The 12,003-nt window shown below is 46.7% G+C and overlaps 1 protein-coding gene across 3 annotated transcripts in view; it reads left to right on the top strand.

Moving 5' to 3' along the window:
• LOC139385891 (syntaxin-1A-like) overlaps positions 1-12,003 on the top strand; it is a 198,912-nt gene that overhangs the window by 16,727 nt on the left and 170,182 nt on the right. For all 3 annotated transcript variants that reach the window (XM_071131179.1, XM_071131178.1, XM_071131180.1), the window contains exon 2: positions 11,838-11,912. In XM_071131179.1, coding sequence (XP_070987280.1) covers positions 11,838-11,912 — 75 coding nt within the window. The remainder of the gene's footprint in view (positions 1-11,837; positions 11,913-12,003) is intronic.

Genomic DNA, 12,003 nt, shown 5'->3' on the forward strand with positions numbered 1-12,003 from the left:
GTCCTTATGCCTGGCTGGTGTCAGTGTGGTCTGTGGTTAGGGTCCTGATGCCTGGCTGGTGTCAGTGTTGTCTGTGGTTAGGGTCCTGATGCCTGGCTGGTGTCAGTGTGGTCTGTGGTTAGGGTCCTGATGCCTGGCTGGTGTCAGTGTGGTCTGTGGTTAGGGACCTGATGCTTGGCTGGTGTCAGTGTGGTCTGAGGTTAGGGTAGTGATGCCTGGCTGGTGTCAGTGTGGTCTGTGGTTATGGTCCTGATGCCTGGCTGGTGTCAGTGTGGTCTGTGGTTAGGATCCTGATGCCTGGCTGGTGTCAGTGTGGTCTGTGGTTAGGGTCCTGATGCCTGGCTGGTGTCAGTGTGGTCTGTGGTTAGGGTCCTGATGCCTGGCTGGTGTCAGTGTGGTCTGTGGTTAGGGTCCTGATGCCTGGCTGGTGTCAGTGTGGTCTGTGGTTAGGGACCTGATGCCTGGCTGGTGTCAATATGGTCTGTGGTTAGGGTCCTGATGCCTGGCTGGTGTCAGTATGGTCTGTGGTTAGGGTCCTGATGCCTGGCTGGTGTCAGTGTGGTCTGTGGTTAGGGTCCTGATGCCTGGCTGGTGTCAGTATGGTCTGTGGTTAGGGTCCTGATGCCTGGCTGGTGTCAGTATGGTCTGTGGTTAGGGTCCTGATGCCTGGCTGGTGTCAGTATGGTCTGTGGTTAGGGTCCTGATGCCTGGCTGGTGTCAGTGTGGTCTTTGGTTAGGGTCCTGATGCCTGGCTGGTGTCAGTGTGGTCTGTGGTTAGGGACCTGATGCCTGGCTTGTGTCAGTGTGGTCTGTGGTTAGGGACCTGATGCCTGGCTGGTGTCAGTGTGGTCTGTGGTTAGGGACCTGATGCCTGGCTGTTGTCAGTGTGGTCTGTTGTTAGGGACTGATGCCTGGCTGGTGTCAGTGTGGTCTGTGGTTAGTGTCATGATGCCTGGCTGGTGTCAGTGTGGTCTGTGGTTAGGGTCCTGATGCCTGGCTGGTGTCAGTGTGGTCTGTGGTTAGGGTCCTGATGCCTGGCTGGTGTCAGTGTGGTCTGTGGTTAGTGTCATGATGCCTGGCTGGTGTCAGTGTGGTCTGTGGTTAGGGTCCTGATGCCTGGCTGGTGTCAGTGTGGTCTGTGGTTAGTGTCCTGATGCCTGGTTGGTGTCAGTATGGTCTGTGGTTAGTGTCCTGAAGCCTGGCTGGTGTCAGTGTGGTCTGTGGTTAGTGTCCTGATGCCTGGCTGGTGTCAGTGTGGTCTGTGGGTTAGTGACCTGATGCCTGGCTGGTGTCAGTGTGGTCTGTGGTTAGTGTCCTGATGCCTGGTTGGTGTCAGTATGGTCTGTGGTTAGTGTCCTGAAGCCTGGCTGGTGTCAGTGTGGTCTGTGGTTAGTGTCCTGATGCCTGGCTGGTGTCAGTGTGGTCTGTGGTTAGGGTCCTGATGCCTGGCTGGTGTCAGTATGTCTGAAGGGGGGAGGGAGTTGATGAGAGACATGGTGATGGAAAGAGCTGGAAAGACCTGTATCTAGATAGGGACATCAGCATTAATCTATTTCTCTCTATCCCTCTCCCTTTCTTTCTCTCTCTCCCTCTATCCTGCTCTCTCTCTCTCTCTCCCTTTCTTTCTCTCTCTCCCTCTATCCTGCTCTCTCTCTCTCTCTCTCTCCCTTTCTTTCTCTCTCTCCCTCTATCCTGCTCTCTCTATCCCTCTCCATCTTTCTCTGTCACCTTGTACATCAGTCTCAGACCCTTCCTCTCCATCTTTCTCTTCTCCTTTTCTGTTTTCTCCCACCCCCTTTCTTCTCAATCATTCCACCTCTTTCTGTCTCTTCCTCTCTCTGTCTTTCCCACTCTATCTCTGTAATTGTGTTAGTGTCATCATCCTTCATAGTAAGTGAGAGAAAGAGATGCTATGAATTTATTCCTGAGGAAATGGAGACTGTTGCCGGGTGGGTGCTGTCTCTCCCGCTCTCTCCCCAGAGATGGTGGGTGCTGTCTCTCTCTCCTGCTCTCTCCCCAGAGATGGTGGGTGCTGTCTCTCTCTCCCGCTCTCTCCCCAGAGATGGTGGGTGCTGTCTCTCTCTCCCGCTCTCTCCCCGGAGATGGTGGGTGCTGTCTCTCTCTCCCGCTCTCTCCCCAGAGATGGTGGGTGCTGTCTCTCTCTCCCGCTCTCTCCCCGGAGATGGTGGGTGCTGTCTCTCTCTCCTTCTCTCTCTCTCCCCAGAGATGGTGGGTGCTGTCTCTCTCTCCTTCTCTCTCTCTCCCCAGAGATGGTGGGTGCTGTCTCTCTCTCCTTCTCTCTCTCTCCCCAGAGATGGTGGGTGCTGTCTCTCTCTCCTGCTCTCTCTCTCCCCAGAGATGGTGGGTGCTGTCTCTCTCTCCCGCTCTCTCCCCGGAGATGGTGGGTGCTGTCTCTCTCTCCTTCTCTCTCTCTCCCCAGAGATGGTGGGTGCTGTCTCTCTCTCCTGCTCTCTCCCCGGAGATGTTGGGTGCTGTCTCTCTCTCCCGCTCTCTCCCCAGAGATGGTGGGTGCTGTCTCTCTCTCCTTCTCTCTCTCCCCAGAGATGGTGGGTGCTGTCTCTCTCTCCCGCTCTCTCCCCAGAGATGGTGGGTGCTGTCTCTCTCTCCCGCTCTCTCCCCAGAGATGGTGGGTGCTGTCTCTCTCTCCCGCTCTCTCCCCAGAGATGGTGGGTGCTGTCTCTCTCTCCTGCTCTCTCCCCAGAGATGGTGGGTGCTGTCTCTCTCTCCCGCTCTCTCCCCAGAGATGGTGGGCGCTGTCTCTCTCTCCTTCTCTCTCTCCCCAGAGATGGTGGGCGCTGTCTCTCTCTCCTTCTCTCTCTCTCCCCAGAGATGGTGGGTGCTGTCTCTCTCTCCTTCTCTCTCTCTCCCCAGAGATGGTGGGTGCTGTCTCTCTCTCCTTCTCTCTCTCTCCCCAGAGATGGTGGGTGCTGTCTCTCTCTCCTTCTCTCTCCCCATAGATGGTGGGTGCTGTCTCTCTCTCCTTCTCTCTCCCCAGAGATGGTGGGTGCTGTCTCTCTCTCCCCAGAGATGGTGGGTGCTGTCTCTCTCTCCCCAGAGATGGGCAGTATTTCTGTCACATGTATTTGCTATATGTATTACACTGAGCTGGACTACGCTCCCAATCCGTTTTTTTTAACAAGATTATTTTGAGAGCTGTAATCTGTATTTTCAAAATACAAAATAGTTTTCTATATCATTTTGTGGCTGCATTTCACCCTGCGTTGGTATCAGAAGTCTGATGATAACTAGGGTGTGATAAAAGCATCTGCTAAATGAACTAAATATAAATGTAAAAATGGAGGGTTGCAAATGCTGTGAGCTCCGCCCCGAAACAAGGTCTTGTCTAGAAGGGATACAGCTTTAACAGGTTAGGAGAATTAACGTAACAGGTTAGGAGAATTAACGTAACAGGTTAAGAGAATTAACATAACAGGTTAGGAGAATTAACATAACAGGTTAGGAGAATTAACATAACAGGTTAGGAGAATTAACGTAACAGGTTAGGAGAATTAACGTAACAGGTTAGGAGAATTAACGTAACATGTTAGGAGAATTAACGTAACAGGTTAGGAGAATTAACGTAACAGGTTAGGAGAATTAACGTAACAGGTTAGGAGAATTAACGTAACAGGTTAGGAGAATTAACGTAACAGGTTAGGATAATTAACGTAACATGTTAGGAGAATTAACATAACAGGTTAGGAGAATTAACGTAACAGGTTAGGAGAATTAACGTAACAGGTTAGGAGAATTAACGTAACAGGTTAGGAGAATTAACGTAACAGGTTAGGAGAATTAACGTAACAGGTTAGGAGAATTAACGTAACAGGTTAGGAGAATTAACGTAACAGGTTAGGAGAATTAACATAACAGGTTAGGAGAATTAACATAACAGGTTAGGAGAATTAGGTTAATTAAGCTGTATCCCATCTAGACATGACGCCAAAAAACAAGGCCAATCATTAATACCCAGTGTGCTTTGCAGTTTATTTTGGTATGTTCATTTTCTCACATACGTTTACATTTTGGTAATTTAGCAGACGCTCTTATCCAGAGGGACTTACAGTCAGTGCGTTCAACTAAGGTAGATAAACAACAACATATCACAGTCACAGCAAGTAAGACGTTTCTGTAATGGTTACTGAGAATTTCATTTTAATGAAATACATTTCAAAATACAAGTATTTTGTAGTTTATTTTGATACATTGATCTTTATGGTATTTAAAAAATATATTTTGTATTTTTTGCACTCTCTCTCTCGCTCTCATTATTGTTCAATAGAAGCTTTGACATTTTCCCTCAGCTGATGCTGTAAACCTGGAGCTACCTAGTACATGAAATTCAAGAGGAACGAGACAGACGGAGGGAGGAAGGAGAAGGAGAGAGATGAGCAGTAGGACTATTATGAGCAGGGCATGTGAGAGATTGGATGAGGAAGATGAGATTGGATGGATGAGGAAGAGCGAGGGAGTTTGAGACAGTGGAATGAAGGGTGAAGGACAAGAAGGAGAGGAGGGGGGGGGGGGGGGGGGCAGCCACAGGTAATTTGGTATATGTTGTGTGGTCCACCTCCAGTAATGAGATTGTGTGAAGCTGTGCTAAATCTGGAGGCAGACAGGAACAGAAAGAGATAGAAAATGAGGGAACAAAAAGAAGAGGTGAGAGTAGTTAGCTAGCGAGCTACAGTACGATGTAGTGAAGCCTGGCCGTCTTGGTGGCTTGCCTCCCTCTACCATTCACAGTGTGGATTCTTCTCCCACGCTGAACCATATCTAGCTACCGATGGAGAAGAGGCTGCACTTTGCTTCGTACGTATCCGATCGCCTGAATACAATAAACGAGAGGTCTTCAACCAGGGCTACTTGGCCTATTCACAGACTCATGAGACTGTAGGCTTACTGGTCAAATGCACACGACGTGGTACAACAGGGGTTCTCCGGGCAGGATGGTACTCCGGGCAGAGCAAGATGTACTCGGTGGTACGGTAAACAAAAACAAGGTTTGAGAACCACTGCACCATGCACAATCATCTTTTAACTGACCTCTTCCTAGGCATCACTGCACTAGACGCACCACATGCACCCATGTGGTTGCCCGCTGACACACGGCTCAGTCCGTAACCTCCACTAAGAGGTCCGTACGTTCAAAAAGTCTACGTTGGTCTGTGTGTAGGTGCTTGGCAGACTTCATACAGCATCTAAATGTAATGTGATGGAACGCTATAGCTTGTTGAGAATAAACAAGTCCTGTTGATTTCCCAGGGCTTTACACACTGATTGCATCACCTCTCCACTAAAGCAGTCTGCATGCTGTGAAATGGTGGGAGAGATTTCAGACATTGATACCAGTATGATATTGGAATCAGTGGGTCTCAGAAATGCTTCTGGAATGTTCCTATGGTATCTCTAGGTTGTGAGGTGATTAAGGCTGTAAGACAAGGTGTCTGTCTAGGTCCTGTCTGTTGTCTGATGCACCCAGTCAACCCTCCATCTGTCCTGCCATCACCTCACCACCTCCCACTGATCTCTCTCTCTGACTGGGAGCTCTGCTAGCTCAATAGGCATGTTTCTTCCTCTACACTTCCTCAGTCAGCCACACTGTTACTAGCTCAGTCAGTCAGTCAGTTAGTTAGTCAGTCACACTGTTACTAGCTCAGTCAGTTAGTTAGTCAGTCACACTGTTACTAGCTCAGTCAGTCAGTTAGTTAGTCAGTCAGTCAGTCACACTGTTACTAGCTCAGTCAGTTAGTTAGTCAGTCACACTGTTACTAGCTCAGTCAGTCAGTCACACTGTTACTAGCTCAGTCAGGCAGTCACACTGTTACTAGCTCAGTCAGGCAGTCACACTGTTACTAGCTCAGTCAGGCAGTCACACTGTTACTAGCTCAGTCAGGCACACTGTTACTAGCTCAGTCAGTCAGGCAGTCACACTGTTACTAGCTCAGTCAGTCAGTCAGTCACACTGTTACTAGCTCAGTCAGTCAGTCACAATGTTACTAGCTCAGTCAGTCAGTCACAATGTTACTAGCTCAGTCAGTCAGTCACAATGTTACTAGCTCAGTCAGTCAGTCACACTGTTACTAGCTCAGTCAGTCAGTCACACTGTTACTAGCTCAGTCAGTCAGTCACACTGTTACTAGCTCAGTCAGTCAGTCACACTGTTACTAGCTCAGTCAGTCAGTCACACTGTTACTAGCTCAGTCAGTCAGTCACACTGTTACTAGCTCAGTCAGTCAGTCACACTGTTACTAGCTCAGTCAGTCAGTCACACTGTTACTAGCTCAGTCAGTCAGTCACACTGTTACTAGCTCAGTCAGTCAGTCACACTGTTACTAGCTCAGTCAGTCAGTCACACTGTTACTAGCTCAGTCAGTCACACTGTTACTAGCTCAGTCAGTCACACTGTTACTAGCTCAGTCAGTCAGTCACACTGTTACTAGCTCAGTCAGTCAGTCAGTCACACTGTTACTAGCTCAGTCAGTCAGTCAGTCACACTGTTACTAGCTCAGTCAGTCAGTCAGTCACACTGTTACTAGCTCAGTCAGTCAGTCAGTCACACTGTTACTAGCTCAGTCAGTCAGTCACACTGTTACTAGCTCAGTCAGTCAGTCAGTCACACTGTTACTAGCTCAGTCAGTCAGTCAGTCACACTGTTACTAGCTCAGTCAGTCACACTGTTACTAGCTCAGTCAGTCACACTGTTACTAGCTCAGTCAGTCAGTCAGTCACACTGTTACTAGCTCAGTCAGTCAGTCAGTCACACTGTTACTAGCTCAGTCAGTCAGTCAGTCACACTGTTACTAGCACAGTCAGTCACACTGTTACTAGCTCAGTCAGTCACACTGTTACTAGCTCAGTCAGTCACACTGTTACTAGCTCAGTCAGTCACACTGTTACTAGCTCAGTCAGTCAGTCAGTCACACTGTTACTAGCACAGTCAGTCACACTGTTACTAGCTCAGTCAGTCAGTCAGTCAGTCACACTGTTACTTGCTCAGTCAGTTAGTTTGTCTCAGTCAGTCAGTCAGTCAGTTACTAGCTCAGTCAGTTAGTTGGTCAGTTGGTCAGTTAATGATCTTGTCTTGCAGCAGACAGTGCAGGCAACTGACGAACAAATCACCCAGCATCATAAATAACTATTAATTTCTTATTTGTAGATCAGCCAGTCAATCACAATATACCCATGATGACATAGCAGTTTTGATGCTCTCGAACACAGCCAATGACCGCTTTGGGTGCTATTGAACTGTGGAGGCTGCTTGTTTAGTTCCTGTTAAATCTTCAGATCTTCATAGGGAGTATACCAACTGGTTTAGTTCCTGTTAAATCTTCAGATCTTCACAGGGAGTATACCAACTGGTTTAGTTCCTGTTAAATCTTCAGATCTTCACAGGGAGTATACCAACTGGTTTAGTTCCTGTTAAATATTCAGATCTTCACAGGGAGTATACCAACTGGTTTAGTTCTATCTGGAGAAAAGAAGTAGATGGCAGCAGAGTGGTCGACGCTGTAGAACCACAGCCAATTTCATTTGATAGCGCAAAAAAAAATTGGGCATGAAAACTTTCTAGGTGGTTAGGTTGACATTTTGATGCTTCTCTAACAAACGTGTTAGTTATATCTGACTGGCCCTCCGTGGCCAGACTCACAGTTGACTGAGATTAGAACGTCTCATCTTTACTCGTAGAAAAAAAAAAACGTTTTTTTAAATTTTTTTATCTAGAACTTAAAAGGGTTCTTATGTCTCCATGGAGAACCCTTTGACGAGGCCTTTTTGGTTCCTTGGTAGACCACAGAGGGTTCTACGTGGAACCAAAAAGGGTTCTCCTATAGGGACACTTGAAGAACCCTTTTGGAACCCTTTTTTGTAAGTGTGTGGAGCTGTGCTATCAGAGACCTTCACTGGCAAACAACTCTCAGCAGTTGGTCTGCTCTCCCACGCTTCTACTGTAACAAGTATGTCTCTATTTCTCAACTCTTTAATTGTCTTGTTCTGGGGTTTCTGAAAGGCCTCTATCCAATTAAACCATTGTTCTTGCACAGCAAGGAGTCTGTTAATATTGAAAGGCAGATAAGGTTATTTTTGTTTCATCTGAATCGTTCTCTCTCTCTCACATAGACTCTTTGATGTGTTCTACTGAATAATAAAAAGATGATAGAGAGACTATTTTATCCTACTTTTGATAACCTCAGTTTTCCTAATTAAAGCATATTTGTATCTTTCTGCCATACATAACACTGATATCCTCTCTGACTCTTCATAGCACTGATACCCTCTCTGACGCTTCATAGCACTGATACCCTCTCTGACTCTTCATAGCACTGATATCTTCTGACTCTTCATAGCACTGATATCCTCTGACTCTTCATAGCACTGATATCCTCTGACTCTCCCCCCACATAATGGCCGGATAAAAACAGAGTGATTCAACGTTTCATCTGCTTGATTTATTCCTTTTCATGCTGTAGATCTCTCTCTGTTTTTTTCCTCCGTTTGTATGGCTCTCTATCTGGAATGGAGCCTGGACCTGCTGAGGGACATAATAAACAACGTGATCTCCTTTGGGCCTAGGTGTTTGACCAGAGCGGTTGCTCTAAAAGAGGAGTGCACCGATGGGGTCATGGTCTACTGGGGCCCCAGGCTTTGCGTGGGCAGTGGGCCTCACACTGGCTGATGGTTGTTTTTGTTGTCCAGTGTCTCTGTGGTCTGGACCTGTGCAGCCTGTGGAGAGCGAGAAACAGTGGGCCTGGCTGCTACTGCATGTGGAACCCCAGAGAAGGAGTGCAGCGATGGGGTTCATGGTCTATTGGGGCCCCAGGCTTGCATAGGCCTCAATTAGCCAGGCTGCCTGTGGTAAACACAGTGCAGTCAGCAGGGCTGAGATGAGTGAGTAACACCAAGCCAACCCGATAATGTGCTTAGGAGCAACATGTTGGTGTTAATATTCAGTCCTTCATGCTCTCTGAGGTTTTCTATGTACTCAAAAAATGCTTTTATGAAGAACAGTGTAGTGAACGTTTCTCCTCTCTTTGCTGAGATCTGAGTCTGCCCTGGTCGGGGCTCTGACAGTCAGCAGTCTGTCCTCTCAACAAGACATTTGTAATCGCTCGCTCGCTCTCTTTCTCGCTCTCTCCTTCAGACATATGTACAGTGCATTCGGGAAGTATTCAGACCCCTTGACTTTTTCCACATCTTGTTACGTTACAGCGTTATTCTAAAATGGATTAAATCATTTCCCACCCCCTCATCAATCTACACACAATACCCCATAATGACATCATAATACCCCATAATGACATCACAATACCCCATAATGACATCACAATACCCCATAATGACAAAGCAAAAACTGGTCTGTAGAATAAAAAAATAAAAAATAAAAACACTGAAATGTCATATTTACATAAGTTTTCAGAACCTTTACTCAGTACTTTGTTGAAGCACCTTTGGCAGCGATTACAGCCTCGATTCTTCTTGGGTATGACGCTACAAGCTTGGCACACTTGTATTTGGGGGAGTTTCTCCAATTCTTCTCTGCAGATACTCTCAGGTTGGATGGGGAGCGTCGCCACACAGCTATTTTCAGGTCTCTCCAGAGATGTTCGATCAGGTTCAACTCCGGGCTCTGGCTGGGCCACTCAAGGACATTTAGAGACTTGGCTGTGTACCTCGGGTCGCTGTCCTGTTGGAGTGTGAACATTCACCCCAGTCTGAGGTCCTGAGCACTCTGGAGCAGGTTTTCATAAAGGATCTCTCTGTACTTTGCTCCGTTCATCTTTCCCTCGATCCTGACTAGTCTCTCAGTCCCTGCCGCTGAAAAACATCCCCACAGCATGATGCTGCCACCACCATGCTTCACCGTAGGGATGCTGCCACCACCATGCTTCACCGTAGGGATGCTGCCACCACCATGCTTCACCGTAGGGATGCTGCCACCACCATGCTTCACCGTTTCCTCCAGATGTGACGCTTGGCATTCAGGCCAAAGTGTTCAATCTTGGTTTCATCAGACCAGAGAATCTTGCTTCTCATGGTCTGAAAGTCCTTTAGGTGCCTTTTGGCAAACTCCAAGAGGGCTGTCATGTGCCTTTTACTGAGGAGTGGCTTCCGTCTGGCCACTCTACCATAAAGGCCTGATTGGTGGAGTGTTGCAGAGATAAATGTTCTTCTGGAAGGTTCTCCCATCTCCACAGAGGAGCTTTGTGAGAGTTTGTTTTGAGTCTAATTGCAAATGGTCTGAATACTAATGTAAATAAGGTAATTCTGTTTATATTTGTAATGATAATTTCTCAAAACCTGTTTTGCTTAGTCATTATGGGGTATTGTGTGTAGATTGCTGAGGATTGTTATTTTTTTTAATCAATTTTAGAATAAGGCTGTAATGTAACAATGTTGAAAAAGTCAAGGGGTCTGAATACTTACAGAACGCACTGTTAGTATAGTCGCTCTCTCTCAGCATGTCAGGCTAGTTAACTCTTTGCTCAGCACCAGCTATATGTCTGATCAAGGTACTAAGCCCTGTGTCAGATCAAGGTACTAAGGCTTGTACCTAATAATTAACCTTCAACTGGAGAGAAACAACCTCGTGGTCATGTTAAAACCAGGCTGCTAGTGTTATCACCAGTATAGGCTGCTAGTGTTATCACCAGTATAGGCTGCTAGTGTTATCACCAGGCTGCTAGTGTCATCACCAGGCTGCTAGTGTTATCACCAGTATAGGCTGCTAGTGTTATCACCAGGCTGCTAGTGTTATCACCAGGCTGCTAGTGTTATCACCAGTATAGGCTGCTAGTGTTATCACCAGTATAGGCTGCTAGTGTTATCACCAGGCTGCTAGTGTTATCACCAGTATAGGCTGCTAGTGTTATCACCAGTATAGGCTGCTAGTGTTATCACCAGGCTGCTAGTGTTATCACCAGGCTGCTAGTGTTATCACCAGTATAGGCTGCTAGTGTTATCACCACTATAGGCGGCTAGTGTTATCACCAGTATAGTCTGCTAGTGTTATCACCTGTATAGTCTGCTAGTGTTATCACCAGGCTGCTAGTGTTATCACTAGTCTGCTAGTGTTATCACCAGTATAGTCTGCTAGTGTTATCACCAGTATAGTCTGCTAGTGTTATCACCAGTATAGTCTGCTAGTGTTATCACCAGTATAGTCTGCTAGTGTTATCACCAGTCTGCTAGTGTTATCACCAGTATAGGCTGCTACTGTTATCACCAGTATTGTCTGCTAGTGTTATCACCAGTATAGTCTGCTAGTGTTATCACCAGTATAGTCTGCTAGTGTTATCACCAGTATCGGCTGCTACTGTTATCACCAGTATAGTCTGCTAGTGCTATCACCAGGCTGCTAGTGTTATCACCACTATAGTCTGCTAGTGTTATCACCAGTCTGCTAGTGTTATCACCAGGCTGCTAGTGTTGTCACCAGTATAGTCTGCTAGTGTTGTCACCAGTATAGTCTGCTAGTGTTATCACCAGGCTGCTAGTATTATCACCAGTATAGTCTGCTAGTGTTATCACCAGTATAGTCTGCTAGTGTTATCACCAGTATAGTCTGTTAGTGTTATCACCAGTATAGTCTGCTAGTGTTATCACCAATATAGGCTGCTAGTGTTATCACCAGTATAGTCTGCTAGTGTTATCACCAGTATAGTCTGATAATACGAGCAGAGTGGTGATATACTGGTTATATCACTATACTGGTGATATCACCAGTATGGGTCCACAGTTTATCATTCTGGATATTCTGTCTTTGAGTTGGATGCTATTTGTTAATATGTACCAATGACCGTGAGTATGTGTTTCACCAGGGGAAGGAGACTGAGGAGGAAGAGGAGGTGGCTGTGGGCATGGACAAAGGCTTCATGGATGAATTCTTTGAGCAGGTGAGATACATCCTTTTTTTTTTTTTGCTCTGTTATTCTCTCTCTCTCTCTCATTACATTGTCTTCTAATTAATAACTTTCCACTCATTGC

The sequence above is a fragment of the Oncorhynchus clarkii genome, chromosome 27 (assembly GCF_045791955.1).
Source record: "Oncorhynchus clarkii lewisi isolate Uvic-CL-2024 chromosome 27, UVic_Ocla_1.0, whole genome shotgun sequence".
Taxonomy (NCBI): Eukaryota; Metazoa; Chordata; class Actinopteri; order Salmoniformes; family Salmonidae; genus Oncorhynchus; species Oncorhynchus clarkii.